Source organism: Prenolepis imparis, unplaced genomic scaffold (genome assembly GCF_030444845.1).
Source record: "Prenolepis imparis isolate NDT839.2.m4 unplaced genomic scaffold, iyPreImpa1.0 SCAF_12, whole genome shotgun sequence".
Classification (NCBI taxonomy): domain Eukaryota; kingdom Metazoa; phylum Arthropoda; class Insecta; order Hymenoptera; family Formicidae; genus Prenolepis; species Prenolepis imparis.
Genome location: NW_028141170.1, coordinates 13,597,196 through 13,618,393, shown reverse-complemented (window position 1 = coordinate 13,618,393; position 21,198 = coordinate 13,597,196). Strand labels below are relative to the sequence as shown.

Here is a 21,198-nt window from a genome sequence, read left to right as displayed (position 1 = left end):
ACTCGCAAGGCCCCTCGACGACAAGGATCGCCCATATAAAATACACGAATTTATTCACAACCCAGGCCTACATTTTGAAAAAATCGGAAAATTACATTATACCGAAGGAACATGGAAACTTGTAATTAAATTAAACTTAGAAGAACTAATGCAAAGGTACGAACAAATAGAAGAATACGTACAACAGCACCAACTGAAATGCGACACACTGAAGTTCCACGTTCAGTATCAAAAGGACGCATGCACTAGCTTCGAGACCATCACAAATAAAGAAGCTAAATATCTGAAGAACCTCATGACACAAATCCAAATTGTCTACAGACCATCGACTAACAAACGTCGAGGATTAATAAACGGAATAGGAACAATAGCGAAAACATTATTTGGAACGATGGACGCAGAAGATGAGGAACATATCAATCAACAACTCGAGCTACTAAACGACAACCAACAAACAATGCAGCATGCAATAAAAACCCAATTAAAGGTAGTAAACGCAACGATAGCACACATAGAAACGCTAGAAAATATAGTTCAACGAAACGAAAATCTATTACGCAAACAAGTACAGGCATTTTTCGAACGCGAAGACATTTCTGAACATTTTGCGATAACCATTGCTGTCATTACAGAACTAATACGCGACGCAGAAAATGTACTAGATTACCTGGCACACATACAAAAAGAAACGATACAATTAAAATTAATGCCGGTAGATATAATAACCGCGCATTTAAAGGAAGCGGTACACCAAATACCGCAAGGTTCATATTTCCCGTTCTCAATACATGCCGAGAATTGGTTACAAATAGAAAAATACATGACAGTAAGCGCATATTGCGATAAAACAAAAATTTTCACCATCCTTCATTTTCCGCTAATAACAAAGCCTACGTACGATATCATAAGAGTAGTAGCGCTCCCTATTCCGGACCATAACGCGATAATGTCAAGCACAGAAATAACAAACGAACTACTCGCGTTAAATAAGGAAACACTAACATACGTACTAATAACAAAAAACGTGTTAAAAAATTGTAAAAGGAACTACGATTATATATGTCTAAAAATACATCCAATATACCGTATAAATGCGAACGCCCCGTGCGAAATACAAATGTACGAACAGCGACAACAGTATCATAACAATTGTAAAATAAAGCGAACTATTGAAAGAAAAGCAGTCTGGATAGCATTACACCAGCCAGGCACTTGGTTATATTCAACCACCACTGATCTGCAAGTAACTATACAATGCGACGGACAACATGACTACAGAGAAACAATAAGAAATACGGGACGAATAACACTACAAGGAAAATGCAAATTGACAACCACAGAAATGACGATACAAACAAGAAACACAGTTTTCGAAACGGAAACGGAAACGTACCTACCAGAATTAAACATAACACTATTACGCGATCTCAAAACTAACAACAATATAACGTTAACAGACGTCACAGAACACGAAACTGAATTAACAGAATTAAGAGCCAAATTACACACGATAAATAATAACTTGGAAAACAATGAGCAAAGGTTTTTCACCAAAAAATACTTTCTATACCCAATGGCAACCAACGGAATAATCCTTACCGTAGTAATAGCAATAATAATTTATATAACAAAAAAACCAGGAAAACAAAGGAACTAACCGTATACAAATCTACGACAATACCAAGACCAAAACCAATATTAAAACGTAATCTAAGCACGCGATATTAGAAGTAAGTAAATTGTAAAGCATTGTAAATATCGCTATAGGACTAAGAAAACTACGTGCCTCCGTTTTCTTTTCTAACGGGGGAGGGATGTTATAGCCCTAAAAGCTATAACTATACTTATTAAAATCACATAATATAATTATTATTATTTTTGTATATATGACACAAAAATAAGTAAGACGCATGCTTGCAAAAGCGCTGAGGCAATAAGAATTTCGACAAGCATACGAAATCAGAAAAACGAGACTAACGCTGAGTAAGCACTGCGCTAATTAAGAAATTATCAAAATCGCAAGCAAAGCGTTCCATTAACCTCCTTCGCTTGCGACTGGTAACCCAATTATTAGATATAAAAAGGACCCTAAGACAACTCTCGAGGTCCCAGTCAAGCTGTAGTAAAGCGCAAGTACGTTAATAACAAACCATGACACGATTGTGAACAAGTGATCTACGCAACAACTGTGTAAGCATACTTTAATTTGCGTCATCCCAAGACGCTCATATACTTTGTACAACTGACTATTTATATTAAATTTATTGTGAAACCACAAACGGGAATGAGATTCCCCCTGACGTTCCCGAGCTTCCTAGTTCTAATTCGGTAGCGATCCCATAACTATCCTGTGTCTCACAAGGGCATAACACTTTCATAAAATTTTTTTAGACAATGTATTACATTATTTTTCTTGACGATTGGTGCTCAATAGTACCAGATATATGGCTAAATATCGAAGAGAAAACATTTTTAAGGCCTCCTAAAGATGTTAAAATTACAAAGGAAATTGCAAAAAAATCTTCACCAAAAACTAATTGGATTAAACGCATTTATCGACGAATCAGGGGACCATATCGTAATTATAAACAATTATACATATAAACAATTACAAAATAGATATTTAAAACATTTACATTAATTATAAAATATATTCATTATTATCAGAAACATATGAAATAGCCAGAAAAATGGAAAAAGAGGTAATTTATATTTCCACTTCGGAAGGACAACTAAAAAAGCTTAATTATCCAGAAAACAATTTACAAAAAAGAAATGTAAAAAGGCCTCTTTTTTATGATGAATTAAACGAATGTAGCGAAAATGGTACATTAAATTCTTTTCTTTAGTAAAAGTTTAACTCATTTCTTTAGTAGAAGTTAACATTTCTATTAATAATATAACTTAGAAATATATTTCAGTAGAGATACTATGCCGGTTCTAATCCAGGTCCTCTGAGAGGGGTGCGGGGCGCGGGGGGTTCTCCGTGGCGAGGGGTATGACGTCACGCGGGGCGGGGGTATCTCGATGGTGCGGGAGCTGACGTCACGCGGGTGGAGGGGATGTTTCGACAGAGGAGGGGGAGTTTTCTGAGTGCAATATTTGTAGATGGTATCTTTACGACTTTTTTATGAGGGTTCTTAGACATTTTCCCAAAAAAGGTATAGAACAAGCGCCGATGATTGACAATTTTGTACCCTCGTTAGTATAATTTTATTACGGAAGCGCCGATGTCCGGCTGCTCGAACTTGTCAACGGAGCGTTCTAGAATCCATAAAACTATGTTTTTTTTCATTTTATGGACAAAATGTCCATTAAATGTCTTTAAAATCATTAGGATATTATGGAAAGGAATGAAGATTTTAGGGCCGACGCTGCGACGAACATGTCAAACGTTATTTATAGGTGCAAATGTAAAAGCGTTGACGTTCAGCAGCTTTGTACCCTCGCGGAAAATCGGTCGTAAACGAGAGCGAAACATTTTTCTTAATATTTTTTAAGGAAGAATGCAACGTATCGGCGTCAACGTTCGGTAGCTTGTATCCTTACTTCTCTATCCATAAAACCGATATCTCGGGAAACTATCTTTTGAGATACGCCAAATGTTAGAAAAGGAGATAGAATTAGGTGAAATATATAAGGAGGATGAGAGCGCGTCAAATCACAGTACGATTTGAAAGCGTATAGATGCAGCGGTGAAAAAAGTTTAGTGGTTACTTTCTTGTATTAGAAGTGTTAGTGGTATAATAGTGAATAAAAGAAATAATGGAAAACATCGAGCAGACTGAACGCGACCTGTTGGAGCGGTCCCGCCAAGTCACCACCTTGGGTGAATATTTTGCATGGGCGCTGCGCTGCGAGGAATTTATCGAAGAGCTAGAAGAAAACAGCCGTAACAAGTGTCCGCGACTCTCGATTGGATATAGACAATCTTTGGTGGCTAGAATCACGCGACTCGAGGGTGCAAAAATTCGATTGCAGAGACAGTTTGTATCCAGTGGTGGTGATTATAGTGGCGACAATAACGCAGAAAGACTCGTTTGGCGCGAAATTGATACGGCGTTCGAGAGCCGCATCTTGACCGGTGCGGTAATAAACAATAATTACATAGAACCTCGTCAATTTCTCGAGGATGCCAAAGACATTGTGATCGAACACGTGCAGAAAGTGATGCAAAAACACATTAATGTAAAAGTGAACACCGTGTTTAATGGCGAGTTTGTGTCCGGTGATAAACGCACCAACAAAAGTGTCAATACAAAAAACTATGAACTCTTTCGCACGTCCGATTTACACGAGTGGTACGAGCGCCGCGTTATCGAACCTACGCTAGCATCGCTAGAAGAGTTTCAAGAACGCGATAGTGGTTGGGCGTTATCACAAATAATTAACTTAACTATAAATATAATCAAGTATAATTCAATGCGCGCGGGGTGTTATCTAAACTTACCGCGAGAAATTGTGACGAAGAGAGCAGTGGTGAACGTGCAGTCTAAAGACAATGCGTGTTTCGCGTGGTCAGTGGTAGCCGCTCTGTACCCCGCTGAAAGACATGTGGTACGAGAATTTTCATATCCTCATTACACAACAGTGCTAAATTTACAAAACATTGAGTTTCCGATGACGCTGAACCAAATAAAAAAGTTTGAACATATAAACGATATCTCAATCAACGTCTACTGCATCGAGAGGAAGAAGGAACTATCAATTGTTCCGATACGACTCGCCGATCAGAAAAGAGAAAAACATGTGAATTTGCTATACGTGGAGGAGGACGACAACGTTGGACATTTCGCATGCATCAAAAATCTATCCCGGCTTGTCAGCACGCAACTGAGCAAACATGATCACAAGAAATATATCTGCGATCGGTACGTATATTTATTGCAATAAAATTATGTATTAAAATAATCATAAATAAAATTTTAATTTTTTCTTTCATAGATGCTTGCACTATTTCGGATCGGAGGACAAGTTGCAATCACACATGGTAGACTGCGGAGAGATAAACGACTGCGCCATCAGATTACCAAGCGATAAGGATAAGTGGCTCAGCTTCAACAACTACAACAGAAAGGAGCGGCAGAAACTCCGTTTGTAGTATACGCCGACTTGGAATGTGTACTGAGGAAGACACCGGAACACGTGTCATACGATCAACATCACGAGGTATTTAGCGTCGGGTACTACGTGTGTGGGAGTACACGCCACACGGACGCAGTAGTGCGTCCCGCGATTTAGCGCCTCAGCGCCGAGTACCGAGCGCCGCCGCTACGCGGCGCGCGCCAAGTTAGCTCTCCCGTGAGCCAAAGCCGCACGGGCGGCTACATACATACCGCGCGCCGAATACCGGGCACCTCCGCTAGGCGTCGCACGCCAACTTTCGCTTTCTGCAATTAAAAGTGAACCCTATTAGCATATAAGAAGGCCCCCTGCGGAGCTAATGATCTCTCGCTGCCAACGAAAAGTAATTATTCTGGCAGTGGCGCCTAGTCGCCAGTATTCCATCGAAAAGAAGAGAAGAAGCCATCATGTCCGGGAAGGAAAGCCTCGCTCCTCTCAAGGCAGAGGAGATTATCGGACGCCGCCATACCCGGCCAACGCCGCTGCATATCCTCTGCAGAAAGAGGAAGGTGGACAGTCCCTCGACCGGCGCTAAGCGCCTCAACGTCGGCGTTCCATCGCCCTTGCCTGGCGCCAAGCGCCAAGACTCCGGCGCTTCCTCGCCTTCTACAGGCGCCAAGCGCCCTGAAGCCGGCGCACTCACGCCTTTGCCTGGCGCCAAGCGCCCAGACTCCGGCGCTCCCTCGCCTTCCTCAGGTGTAAAGCGCCACAGGTCCAAGACATCAACAGGACCAAAGGACAGGGCCAAGCGACGACGCAGCAGCAGCACCAAATGTCCGAGGAGCGACGGAAAGGATGTTCACCAGACGAAATCCCGGGAACAACACCGCACGCCGACTCCAGTGCCCGATAGTACGGACACTCTGGAGCTGCATCCCCTGTCGCCGATTACATTGTCATCGGCAGGCAGCAGTCCAGAGCGTCCTCTCACCCCAAGGGCCCTTGTGGAGAAACCGTCTTCTACAGAGCAATACCTGGAGTGGCGGCTCCGACCCTGGGGCTTTCCACGGCTGAAGACAGTCGCGACGCAAACCGACACAGTCCGGCCAACCACTGAGCTAGGGACACAGACGGCGGATGTTCCAATCAGAGAAGTGAAGGACCAGGCCACGCAGACAAAAAAACGCGGGGGCCAGCGTAAATACATTCCCGCGCCAATCAATTACACACTGACATATAAACACATGTAAATATGTAAATATAAAAAAAACATGTAAATCCAACTTCCGAGTCACGATTATTCTCTCCTTCTGCGTTCTCATACCTAATCCCTATCGATCCACCCAAGCGAAGCGCGCTATACGTGCAATGTTCGTACGATAAAACATTATCCGCCTACCGATTTTATCGCGGCGTCGATTATGTCGCGTGGTTCGCCGAAGAACTTAAAAATTTAGCGCATCGCGTAAAGGGTATTTTGTCTGATAATGTCCACATGACAAAATTAACGCAAGATGAACGGGAAAAATTTCATAGCGCCACGCAATGTCACATTTGCGAAAAACCGTTTGCGCCGGATGATACACGCGTACGCGATCATTGTCATCTGACCGGGTGATACAGAGGTCCCGCGCACTCAAACTGTAATATAAATTACAAAGACTCTTATGTTATCCACAATTTATCCCGCTATGACGCACATTTTATCATTAAAGAAATAGCTACAGCGTTCGAAGGGGAAATCGAATTATTTCCGATAACGAAAGAAAAATATATTTCATTTACAAAGACTGTCAATAGTACCGAGGACAAAGATCGTAAAACTTGCGTAAAATTACGATTCATCGATTCATACAAATTTCTCAGAGCTAGTCTTGACAAATTAGCATCTTTTTTAAACAAAGATAAAATCAAAATTTTATGTTCCAATTTTTCTGCATTATCCGCTCACAATTTCGAGTTATTAACGCGAAAAGGTATCTTTCCGTACGAGTACATTGACTGCGTGGACAGGCTGCAGGACACGCGTTTACCACCGCGCGAATCATTTTATAGTTCCTTGACCGATGACACTGTATTCGAGAGCAACTACGCACACGCCGTCAACGTGTGGCAGCAATTCTCCATTCAAACCTTGGGTGAATACAGCGATCTGTACTTAAAAACTGATGTCTTGTTGTTGGCAGATATATTTGAAAACTTTCGCGACACTTGCATCGCGAGTTACGGACTCTGTGTATTATTATACTCTTCCCGGTTTTACGTGGGACGCCATGTTAAAACACACAAATATAACATTCGAATTGCTTACCGATATCGACATGGTTATGTTTATTGAACGGGGTATACGCGGCGGTCGAAGTCAATGTTCTAACAGATACGCCCATGCTAATAACAAGTACTTGCAGTAATATGATCCATCGAAACCATCATCATATTTAATGTATTTAGATGTAAATAATTTGTACGGATGGGCAATGTGCCAAACATTGCCATATGCCGATTTTCGATGGGTCGACGATGTATCTAACTTTGACATCTCGTCAATAGCGCTCGATTCACCTACAGGCTATATCCTCGAAGTAGATTTAGAGTATCCACAACATCTTCACGACACGCACGCTGACCTACCGTTTTGCCCGACGCGCGACAAGCCGCCCGGCAAGCGGGAAGATAAGCTTTTCGCAACGCTATATGACAAAAAGCGTTACGTCATACATTATCGCAACCTGCAGCAGTGCACGCGTCACGGCCTTCGCGTTACAAAAATACATCGGGTATTACAATTCACTCAATCCGCATGGCTCCGCGATTACATTGAACTAAATACAAAATTTAGAACACAAGCGAAAAATGATTTTGAGAAAAATTTGTACAAATTGAACAACGCGGTATTCGGTAAAACTATGGAAAACGTTCGAAATCATGTGGATGTAAAATTATTGACAAAGTGGGACGGACGATACGGAGCAGAGGCGATGATTGCTAAACCAAATTTTCACAGTAGAAGCATCTTTTCGGAAAATTTAATTGCCGTAGAATTACGTAAACTTGAAGTCAAATTTAACAAACCAATCTATGTTGGCATGTGTATACTCGACATCTCTAAAACGTGTTTGTATGAATTTCATCATGAATACATGTCACCGCTGTGTCGTGACAGATGCCGGGTAATGTACACCGACACAGACAGCCTAATATACCATATTAAATGCGAAGACGTGTATGAAAATATGAAACGTTATATCGCTAGACTCGATACAAGCGATTACACTGTGGACAATGCGTATGGTATACCGCTCGTGAATAAAAAGATACCGGGTCTTATGAAGGACGAAAATAACGGCGCGATAATGACGGAATTTGTAGGGCTTAGAGCAAAAATGTACGCTTTGCGAGTGGATGGCAAGAAGGACACTAAAAAAGCAAAAGGTGTTAAGAGTAACGTCGTCGCGAGAACGATAACGTTTGACGATTATACGCGGTGTTTGAATGAAGAGATTGAAATGACACGTAGTCAATCATGTATAAGATCGAAATTGCATGAAGTATACACCATTCGCGAGACGAAAATTGCTCTAAGTCCGTACGATGACAAGCGGTATATCATACCTGATTCGACCGACACATTACCATGGGGACATTACCAGATATCCTTATAAAATATAATGTAATATAATGTATGTGCGATATAATGTTATGTAACATATGTGTATGTATTTCATATATTGGAACGGAGAGGATGTATTAATAAAGATTTTGTATTTCACATATTTCATGTATATTTTTATATTTCAAATACTTTTATATGTTGTACACATTATATATTTTTTAATTTTTGAGTAATTAATAAATACAGTTTGTATGAATTAAATTATATTATCCTTATGTATCCAAGAGTTGTGCGAATTGTCAAATCCCAGCCATTTCACGTAAACCTCTCCCCTAAACGTCACCCCTCCTGCGCAGTATTTTCTCCATGAGATATACGTCCGGATAATTCGCGCTATGCAACTCGTGCTCGTAAAACGCTCCAGCGATAGATGTTTTGCGATAGTCCTCGAGTAGATAGGTTACGGGATTAGTACGCTGCACTTTAACAATTTTAAACACTTCGGTTGTCCAATTTGGTGTGTAATACTTCTCAAAAAGTTTCTTGTACTGGCTAACGCGTACCGGGTCACCTACTTTAAATTTCGCCGGAGCGGCAATCTTTATGTTACTATATACTGTTTTTAAAAGTTTATCAGCGATCGCGGGGGTGACGTCGGCGGGTCGCATGCCGATCGTTCGATGCTTGCGCGCGTTGTAATCCGATACGAGTTCCGACAACGCGTCGATCCACTTGTAAGTTCCGTTCAGCGTAAACATCTTCCACATGTCGTTCTTCAGCGTGCGATTGAATCGCTCGACGACCGATGCCTTCAATACCGAATATGTAGAATAGTGATTGATGTTATGTTTCCGTATAAGCCGTTGCACGTCGGCGTTATAAAATTCTTTCCCTATATCGGTTTGCATGTTTCTCGGGCATCTCTTGCTATCTCGAATTATCTCGGCGATAGCGTCAGCCGTCTCGCTTCCACCTTTACTCTTGAGTGGAATGGCCCACGCGTACTTGCTCAACACATCGATGACGGTGAGTATGTAGTGGTAACCTCTGTTGAAACGAGAGTACGGACGCATCTCGACGATGTCAGCTTGCCACAGGTCATCGTATCCCCGCACTATGACGTGTCTTCGGGGAAAATTTTTCCTTGCCGGCGCGTGCAGTTCGTTCACCAACTGCCGTTTCTCCAAACTATGTTGTTTCATAGCTTCGTCGGTTTTTCTCGATCGCCGTTTGTCGCTCGTTTTATGATACATTTTCGTTTGTCGTTCTTCAATAGCCGTTCTTGAGCCGTTCCTGACCCGTTCATAGCCGTTCTTGATCCGTTCTTGAGCCGTTCGTAGCCGTTCCTGACCCGTTCGCAGCCCTTCCTGAACCATTCTTGAGCCGTTCTTGAACCGTTCTTGAGCCGTTCTTGCGTTGTTTACTTCCGTTCTTGACCCATTCGAAAATCGTTCTTGATTCGTTCGCTGCCTTGTTCACAGTCGTTTCTAACCCGTTCGTAGCCTTTCCTGACCCGTTCACAGCCGTTACTGACCCGTTCGCAGCCCTGCTTGAGTTGTTTGTAGCCTCGTTCGCTGTTGCTAGGCCGTTAACTACCACTACCACTCATTGTAGTTAGATAGTAGTTCGATAATCCTTCGTAGCTGTTCGATAATTGTACGTAGCCGTTCGATAACCCTTCGTAGATGTTCGATAACCGTTCGATAGCCGCTCCTAACCCGTTCACTGCTGCTCATACAGGTTGATAGCCGTTTCTGAATTAGCGTTAGCGTTAGCCGCGCGTTGAAGTTCGTATATCACAATCTGTATTGCCCGCACATCCTTCTCGAACGAAGTCAGCTTCTCATCTGATTCTTTCTGTTGATTCATCAATCTTTTAACGCAGGATTCCACATACAGTTTGTTGACGGCATCGGTGTCAGCCTCAGATTGCGCTACACGACGAATCTTCCGCGACCTTGCGTCATAGTCCGTAACGACGCGACACAGAGCGTTTTCGTGCACATAACTTTTCACCAATCTATCCCAAGAACCGCTTGTGCCGGTTGCATCATTTCTTGGTTCGAATAATCCAAATTTGTTGATAGGCATTTTTTTTTCCGATACGAGTGACGCCGATCGACTCATTAGATTTGTGGAGACACCATTCAATTTATAATAATGCCTGCTTCGCGAAGTTCCTCGATGATCGACAGGATCTCATTGTCATGAGCGTTGTGGCCAGCTCGGCGCGAAGCGTCCAGCAATCGTACCCGATCCACTAGCTCGTAGGGGTCATCCCAGTGTATGTAATCGATCTTATTGTCGGTTAGCGCCATCGCGTGAGGTATGAATACTCCCTTTCCAGATTTTTTCTTTTCAATCGATATCAATGGTGCGATTATATGTTTGTACTTGTATCCTCTGTTGCTTCGTAATTGGCCTTGTGTGTCATAATTGCGTTTATGCGCGTTCGTCGCCAATAATATGCTCTTGTATTTATGCATATCATCCTCCGTGTAAATGTCATCATCGGGAATTCTCTTGAAGATCAACTCGTATAATCCTGGTGTACCAATGTACCTCACTTTGTCTATAATTATAGAATCATATTTGCCAATGTCGAATCGTTTGTTACCGAGACGCATTTCATCCTTGTCGAAATAGACACCGTACACGTGATCGATTTTCCTATTTTTGTCGCCACCGAGGAGAGTGCTCATGTACTCTTGTCCCAGTGGTCCCAAGTGCTTTCGCAACATTTCTTGACCTTCCAGCGTTTGTAATGTGTTTCGAACAAACGATGTTTCGAGCGTGCTGCCCGAGGTTTCGAAAACATTTTCGTTTGCGAGTGTTTCGGGTATCATAGGTTGTACGATTCTCGTTGTCTCGAACGGTGTAGAGGTTATCATCGGTTCATCCAGTAAAGCATCCGATGTACGCGGTGTCGATGAGCGATTCGGGTTTGACCGTTTCCTCTTTTTCGGTGTCGCATCATCCTTCTCCTCTTCCTCCTCATATTCTTCCTCCTTGTACCGCTTGATGGGTAAGATTTTAATCTTTGCGGTACTTTCCGGCTCGTTTTTCACCGCGATCGAGTTGTCGACAATCTTTTGTAGCGGCTCAATAATAGGTCTAAAATGGGTTTTGACCGCGATATCGTCATCGATCTTACCGGTTTTCAAAGCGCGATGTTTCTTGCGGATTGATTCACTCGTTTTCGCAATCTCCTTCGCTATCTTTTCACGCTCGCGAATATTATCGCTCTCAGCCATGTTGACAGAATGTCGAACGCTCGTGTTTTACCTCTCTCGACAGAACATCGGCAACGACTAATTGTTTTGCGGTTACGTATTGTATCGCGAACACGTTAAATCCGTTTTTGTATCGGCCGTTCGTAAGCGAACTATCCTTATCTTTCACTAGAAATCCATACTTTTGCTGCCAACAAGTACGACATAATTCACTGAAATCCTCGTATGACATGTCGGTATTCACGTGATCGTTGTACACATGTTTCAAGTTGGTACCATCCTGTTTAAACAAGATTAGCAGGTTTGCGCGTATAAGATGTTTCGGTATTCTTGCGTATGTTTGACAGAGATAGAAGCAGTCGACGTTCGACTCGAACGTTCGACTTCGAACGGTTCGAGTGGCGTCCCATTGAAAAGTATTCTCTTATCGTATTTTGTTTGTCGCACGCCACGTCATCGAAAAGGAAAATCGAGTTTGGACATGCTTCGCTCGGTGAAATGACGTCACTGTTATTGGAGAATGTAAAATAGCCGATTTCATCGATCGACGTCAACAAATTCTCCAGATACCGATATTTTGGCTGTTGCAGCGACTTTGAGTACACGTACACGTTTTCAAAGCGGACGCCGTGCGGGCTTTCTATCAAACTAATCAACACGTTAGTTTTACCGCAATTCGAGGGGCCGCAAACGATCGCGCGTATAGTAGTCGGCAGTATCGGACCGTGTCTACGCATCTCCGCGTTGTCCCCTATCGATCGTAATCTGGCATCGTAATTTGTCACGCGTATCGCGAAAGGTTGTCGCACGAAATTCATTTTCACACTCCTGACTGGATCGAACGTCTGCTATTTATAGCTGCGCGGAACCGCGAATTGCTCAGTAACGAAAAAATGTTTGTCCTGCTATCAAGTCCTTACGATATTAGTAATTTGAGCGTTGAACAGCTACAATTTGTGTCGAAAACAGTTTTATTGCGAATGTATGGCAATTACGTCCACTGCGTGTGGGACAAGCTTCCGGAACATATAAAGGCGGATTTGGAGGTCTAAACCTATCGCCGCTGTTTCGAACATTACAATCGACCGTGGCAGCGAACGCACATTGACGATCCAGCGCCGATGATAAAAGATTGCAGCGAATGTCAACGAAAATAGGTAGAGGCCTATTAAATCTCGCGATAAACGCACTTCCGATCGAATTCCATATCCCCGGATATCAGTTTTGCGATCCGGGCACGCGACTGCAAAAGCGATTAGCCAGAGGCGATCGAGGTATCAACCCATTGGACGCGGCGTGCCGTGAACACGATATAGCGTACTCTCGAAGCAACGATCTCATCGAGAGACACGCGGCAGATAGGATACTCGCCAAGGAAGCGCAAACTCGCATCGTTGCGAGAGATTCGACTCTCGGTGAGAGAGCCACCGCCACAGCTGTCTGGGCAGCGATTAAAGCCAAGACGAAGTTCGGTATGGGCCTGAAGACGACAAAGACGAAGACGAAGAAAAAGATGGCGAAGAAACGAATACTTCCGGTAGCGAAACGTGGGGGTGTATTACCGATTCTACCAATGTTGGGCGCGCTCGGATCTCTGGTCGGTGGAGCGGCTGGTGTAGCAAAGATGGTGAACGACGGAAAAGCTGCACGTCAGTTGCAAGAGATGTTACGTCACAATCGCGCCATGGAAGGTCACGGATTGTATCTCGCTCCATACAAACACGGACGAGGAGTTTCAACGAGAAAAAAGGGGGAAAAAAAACGTCAAAGAGACGCTAAAAATGCCACAGGGCGTAACTACCAACATACAATTGCTACAACTGGCAAAACGTATGCACATTCCGTATTTTAGAGGTGTTTTCATGCGTGATTCATTACCGATCGGTGGTATATATCGAAACGAGAGCGGCATCGTAAATTTGGATAACGCTAAAGGATCGGGTACTCATTGGGTAGCGTATGCAAAGAGGGGGGATCGCGCTATATATTTTGACAGTTTCGGCAATCTTCGACCGCCGAATGAATTGGTGCGATATTTAAATGTGACAAAGATACAATACAATTACACACCTGTTCAAACTTACAATCAAAGCATCTGTGGACAATTGTGCTTACAGTTTCTCCGAGCGGTCGATGCACGTGAATTTAAAGACTGACATTGCGCTATTTAACTCAGTATTCGTTTAACAGTTTTGTCAACATGTTTATGACATTCACACTGACCGGGAAGAGTAGCGTTCTCGCGGTAAACTACTTTTCCGCCGTAGATTTGAGCGACGATGGATACGAACTAGGTCTAGCGGATTTTGAGATTTATCACACGATATCGAACGTGAATTCCTCGAATAATAAATTTTACTTTGGCAAAGATGACGCGGAAATTACGATTCCCGAGGGATCGTACGAGCTGCAAGCGATACATGAGTTGTTGAAACATGCAATTTCACGAAAACGTCCGCGACACGCTGTTCGTGACGATGATAAAAAACACGCTGACACCACGTATATTCGGACGAATGACGACGGTGATTTTGAAGATGGAGAATATCCGATAGTTCTCCGCGCTAATTAAAATACGATGAGGAGCGAGATCAAATGCGCCTACAGAATGAATTTTAGCAAGCCTAACAACATTGGATCGCTGCTGGGATTCTCGAACCGTATACTGTAGCCGCGAAAATGGCACAAGTCGGACATGCCGATTAATATTATCAACGTGAACATTATCCGCGTAGAATGTAATGTGACCGCGGGCGCGTACAGCAACGGCAAACTCGTTCATACGATACATGAATTTTCACCGAGGGTACCACCAGGATATAAGATATCGGAAACACCGGCGCACATCATTTACCTGCCGATCATCGTGCGCATTACGGATTTAACGTTACGCGTTGTCGACCAGGACAGACGATTGTTCGATTTTCGAAGAGAAGAGACCACCATTAGATTGCACGTACGACGACGACAGCGATAACGTACGTGTGCGGCGTATGAGATGCTCGTGTTGAACGGATCGAAAGACACGAGAGATAACACAATCTTACGCAGCCAGCGACAACAACAACAACGTCGACATTCACTAATATCCAATCATCCGGTTGCACTAAGAAAAAGAAACTGAACGCATCAGACGTTGCGTTTTTACAATCTTTGGGATTCGCGGTGCGAAACATCTGAACAATGACCGACATCCTCAACATTGGAGACGAGCCAATCTTCGACGATCGCATCGTCAAGATCGAGACTCACACGTACAACCCGTTCGCTAACACAACATTCGGACACAGTGATGAGATAAGAATACCCATACAACAACAGGATCTGTATACGTTACCGTATGAAAGTTTCCTATACATCGAGGGAGAACTAAAGATAAATAAACCAGCCGAAGGATCTGCTGTGATACTGGGAAATAATTGTGTCGCATTCATGTTCGATGAGATTCGATACGAACTCGATGGCGTGGAGATTGATCGCAACAGAAACGTGGGAATAACAAGTTTGCTCAAAAACTATGTAACGATATCATCCGATAGAAGCGTGATTATAAGAAACGCCGACTGGACTGATCCGACTACTGCAAATGGAAACTTCAATTTTTGCGTACCGCTCTACATGTTATTGGGATTTTGCGAGGATTACAGACGAGTGGTGATTAACGCTCGTAATGAGTTAATCTTAATACGATCGCGCAACGACAACAATTGTCTGGTTGGAAATTCGACGCTGGAGCCTGTGATCAACATATTCAAGATACAATGGCGAATGCCACATGTGTTGTTGAGCGAGATTAAGAAGCTGTCGATGCTGCGCGCTCTGGAAAGCGGACATTACCTCAGCATGGGTTTTCGCTCCTGGGATCTGTATGAGTATCCGCTATTGCAGCGTACAACCAAGCATTCATGGGCTATTAAGACAGCGACTCAGCTGGAGAAGCCACGATATGTTATCTTCGCTCTGCAGACAGGTCGGAAAAACATCATGTCTGAGGATATGAGTCGATTCGACGATTGCAAGATGACCAATGTGAAACTCTATCTCGGAATGTTATACGACGATATGAATCTGGATTTCGATAAAAACAGATGGTCGATTCTGTACGATACGTATTCGCGCGTTTCTGCAAGAACTATTATGCATACGAGTATCTCGAGCCAAGTCTCACCGTCTCAATGTTTCTACGTAACGGTCCGTTCGTGATCATCGATTGTTCTCGACAAAACGAATCGGTCAAGAGCGCAATCGTGGATGTGAGATTGGAATTCAAGTGTAAGGAGAATGTGCCGATGAATACCACTGCGTACTGTCTCATCATACACGATCGCGTGATCCAGTACAATCCGTTGACCAACATTGTGCGCAAAATGGCCTAAACGCACCAACAATTTAGAGAGAGGGGGAAGCATAGCAGAATATAAATCAAAGTGTTATGAGATGGTTGTCATTCTTCTTTTTAACTGATACATCGAAGAGAGAGAGAGATCTCGTCATGTCCGTACCAACGTTTGTGGATCTACAGGGGTTTATCCTCAATAAACAATTCATTGTAAAGGAAGCGGCAATCCTGAGAAGAGGATTTATTTTATCACATTATATTTTCGCATGTCCTGTACCATGGGGTGTGCTCATAAAATCGGAGAGACGCCAAGCCTCATGGTTGACTCAAAATCATCATGGATTACAATGGGAAGATGGAAACGTTCCATATAGCATGGCTCAGCGTTTGATTACAACAGCTATCGTTGGTGGACCTCATGAAGAAGAAGAAGAATCCATTCTCGTATATGTAAAAGGACTTGAAAAGCGAGAATGGTTAGCCGATATATTGGATGATGCGCGAAACGGTTTCATTATTGAGACCTTGGATGCTGATTACGACGATATCGAGTCTCTAAATAATCTAGATGTTAAAAACACTATGCGATGTGGAAAACATGTTAAGAATTGCGCATTACAAAATGTATTCAAAATATTTAACTGGTGGTCGCAACGCCAGAAAGAATTGCAAGATTTGAAAAAATAAAATATTTAAACATTAATGTGTTTTATCTCTTATTCCCCTTCCCCAATCCTTTCCTCACGAATCGTTTCTAAAAATTCTTTTTATCCGAGCGCCGTTTCCCCTTCTCCTAAATTTCATAGCGCCAATAGTATTCTAGAATCTCCCATCACATTTACCCCACTACTTTTAAAAATAAGCGTCATGTATGTTCTTAATTTTATACGATCAATGTTGCGTTAACCGTTCGTGCTGGTGGTTCACTTTTAAAATCTGGGAAATATGTACTACGCTGAATGAAGCAGTGGCTCCGGCAGACGTGTGAATAATTACGTACCGAGTCGTAATGACACTCCATCGTTTGAGAATAAATGTGACGAGTAAGTTTTGTTTAACTTCTTTCTATCTTTATATTTTTTACAAATTGTATTATTTTCAAACTAATTTCATTTTTTACAGCATTTCGTTGGAGCGTGCGGTTCGTATACTAGGCAGACGATACGCATTGACAGCTACGGAATTTAAATTCCTCGAAATTGGTATCAAAGTGGATCCACCGAGTTACGTGGAAATCGCCATAGGAGATCATCGAGGAAAGGAACTAATACTATCTCTCGAAGCGTGGAAGGGACTCTACGAGCAACGTCACAATATTCAGAATCTGGTTCGAAACGATTCTAAAGATGCCTACAGTTTTATAAGCGTTGGACCACTAATAGTGCGAGTTCGTACGATTAACAACGCCAAGTTAATAAGTCTTGAATCTTCAAATGTATGCATGATGATGATCGAATCGACGTTACACCGTATGTTCGATCTCGATCCATGCATTGATGTAACTTTTGACCGATTGGTTAAAATTACCAATACAGTCGATATCAAGTTTACGCAATTTTCAAATATCGCGTCCAATGTAACGAATCCTAAAGAAGTATCAAATGTAATACGCGCTAGCGACGCCTTCAACAAGCATCAGCTCATCGATTGCGAGCTGGCAGCTTTAGTTTTTAGTCCATAATATGTAAGAAAAAAATATTTAAAAGAAGAATAAAGAGTTTTTAAGTCTAAATTATGATGTAATTTCTTTGCATGCATTTCCAATCCGCACTCTTTCCCACCCATAAACAGTTCCCCAGCTCTCATACGTAGCTCGTTGCATGATCCTTGCCGTGGATGACGTCATGCGGGGAAGGGGGAACGCCAGGCTAGAGACCGAGAGGCTAGGGACCATGAGAGAGGTAGCGCGAGAGAGATAGCGCGAGAGAGAGAGAGATGACGCGAGGCGCAGCGAGGAGAGAGAGAGAGAGAGATGACGCGAGGCGCAGCGAGGAGAGAGAGAGGCAAACGCGAGAGACAGACATAGTGAGAGGCGCACGCGAGAGATGATGCAGCGAAGGAGCGCGAGGTGCTCGCAAGAAAGAGAATTTTTTTTTTTAAATGTTTTTTTTCCAATATTAATAATAATTTTTTTTATAATAATATTCTTAATATAAATGGGAGGAAAGAGAGGAATTATTCTAAAGTAAAATATGTGTTTTTATATTTAAAATAATTTTTTTTTATTCATAAAATAGGTATGTGTAATAGTTATAATTTTGTGTGTGTGTGTGTGAATTTAAAATTTAAAATATAAAATATGAAAAGAAAAATATATATATTCAAAAATAAAAAAAGTATATAAAATTTAAAATATGAAATTTAAGTGGCTGGATAATGGTGGGGCGGCCGAATGCGGATGATGTGGCGGTGACTGCGGTGGCGGCAACTGCGGTAGTGACCAGGCAGGACTCCTGCATAACAGAAAAAACATTAATAATCTTAAAATTTTTTTATTTATTATTATTATAAAATTAAAACTTACAATATAATCTTGCCCTCTTCACCACCAAATTCTCGGGCTCCTCGGGCTCCTCGGGCTCTTCGAGATTCCAATCTTCTATTATATCCTCAGGATATGGTTTCAATCCGAAGAGCTCGCGAAGTGCAAATATATCTACCCGCATCCACGGGTTGTTTTCCTCCCATTCGCGGGCGTCCACAGTATCACCCCACATGTGATCAAACCAATACCTATCATCGCGGCGCACCATGCGTATCCACCGACAATTCTCAATGTTCATAAAGCCATCAATTCTAACTGAGTCCATTGTTATTAAAGCGTCCTGGAAAAAAAATTTTATTATATAAGTAACATAAGGAAATTTAATAATTCAATTCACACACAATAAAAAAAACAATACTTACAGGCGAAACGAACATCAAAAATATGGTCCTAATGACGCTCTCAAAAAACCGCGTTCCAAAAAATGTATCCTTAAAAATCTCCTTCGATCCTAGGAAAGGAACATTTGTGAATATTCTCCTAAACAGGTTCTTCCAAAAACTTGGCCCGAAAATGTCTCCTGATTCAAAATCCATTTTAACACTTTATTCACTGGCACTTCGCTCGGCGACTGTTCGAGACTTTTTGATGCGGAGACAGACTCTCTCCATAAGTTTCAACCCCTATCCCTCTCAAAATTATCGCAATTCTTCCTTAAAAAATATTAAGGAAAATGTTTCGCTCTCGTTTACGACCGATTTTCTGCGAGGGTACAAAGCTGCCGAACGTTGGCGCTGATACGTTGCATTCTTCCTTAAAAAAATATTAAGGAAGATGTTTCGCTCTCGTTTACGACCGATTTTCCGCGAGGGTACAAAGCTGCCCAACGTCAACGCTTTTACATTTGCACCCCTATAAATAATGTTTGACATGTTCGTCGCAGCGTCGGCCCTAAAATCTTCATTCCTTTCCTAATGATAAAATGTCCATAAAATGAAAAACATAGTTTTATGGTTTCGGGTAGCCATAAATCACAAAGATAATCAGTTGCCGAACATGCTTAGACCCCCCCCATCCCCCTCCTTTGTCGAAATATCCCCTCCACCCGCGTGACGTCAGTCCCCGCACCATCGAGATACCCCCGCCCCGCGTGACGTCATACCCCTCGCCCCGGGGAACCCCCCGCGCCCCGCACCCCCCTCAGAGGACCTGGGTTAGAACCGGCATAGTATCTCTACTTATTTCTATACTTATTATTATATTTTACTTATAGATACCCAGACAGCACCAAGTCCAAAATCGGCGTATAAGATATCTTTAGAAACCTTTAAGATATCTTTAAGAAGTCTTATGATATAATATCGAAAAGACAACTTAAAGATATCTTAGGGTACGGTCAAAGTGTCGCTACGAATGCTCCGAAACATCATTCTTTGTTTTATACATTCCAGAAGAATAAAGATAGAATGATGTTTCAAAGCATTCGTAGTGTAGTCTTGACCGTACCCTTAAAGATATCTTATGCGTCATTTTTAGACTTGGTGCTGTCTAGGTATATTTATTTACTTATTATATACTTTGTACAGAACATGTAAGAAAAAAAACAAGTCGCATACCAGCGCCGCCTTCCACATATGTCCCAATGTCCTCTGAATATAGACAATACAGCAATAGAAAACTGAACAGTATGTATTTTTTTTCTTTAATTGGAGTGACTTCTTTAATCTGAAACAATAAATAACAATATATTACTTAAAGATAAGAAAAAATATTTTAAATATAATAATACGTTCATATTAAATTAATGACAACAATTAATTTTGCATGAAAACAAATATTCATAGTTACATAAAATTTTCATCTATAATTAAATTTATTATCTCTATTTTATTATCTCTATTTATCATCTCTATTCTATCTTTCTGTTATTTATACTTTTTATTTTTTTATTTGTAACTTCTAAATAATCTATATTTTAAATGATCTTTCTTGTATTTGTAATTTTTATAGAATCCTTACCAAAAAGTATTAATGATGGGGCATCATCTTCTAATGTAGGAGCATTTAATGATAAGCATATTCCAAAGGACCGAAATGGTATGTATGTCTTTGTTATTCATTTGTATATCTGTAATAATAAATAATAATGTAATTAAAAGATGATACATTTCATTTTTTTTATTTGTAACTTCTAAATAATCTATATTTTAAATAATCTTTCTTTTATTTGTAATTATTTTATAGAACACTCACCAAAAAGTATTAATAATGTGGCATCATCTTCTCATGTAGGAGCATCTAATGAGAAGCATATTCCAAAGGGCCGAAATGGTATGTATGGATCTTTGTTATTAATTTTTATACCTGTAACAATAAATAATAATGTAATTAAAAGATGACAAAAATATTAACTCTGATTATATATATATAAATAAATGAACACAAATAATTTTTAAATTGACAT

The 21,198-nt window shown here is 41.6% G+C and overlaps 2 protein-coding genes across 2 annotated transcripts; both read left to right on the top strand.

Moving 5' to 3' along the window:
* Positions 1-3,765: 3,765 nt before the first annotated feature.
* Positions 3,766-5,101, top strand: LOC145943370 (uncharacterized). The gene is made up of 2 exons (XM_083050887.1): positions 3,766-4,643; positions 4,945-5,101. The coding sequence occupies exons 1-2, from the start codon at positions 3,766-3,768 to the stop codon at positions 5,099-5,101; spliced, it is 1,035 nt and encodes a 344-aa protein (XP_082907013.1).
* A 3,103-nt stretch (positions 5,102-8,204) lies between these two features.
* Positions 8,205-10,463, top strand: LOC145943369 (uncharacterized). The gene is made up of 2 exons (XM_083050886.1): positions 8,205-8,707; positions 10,409-10,463. Exons 1-2 carry the CDS (start codon positions 8,205-8,207, stop codon positions 10,461-10,463), a joined length of 558 nt encoding a protein of 185 aa, XP_082907012.1.
* Positions 10,464-21,198: the final 10,735 nt, after the last annotated feature.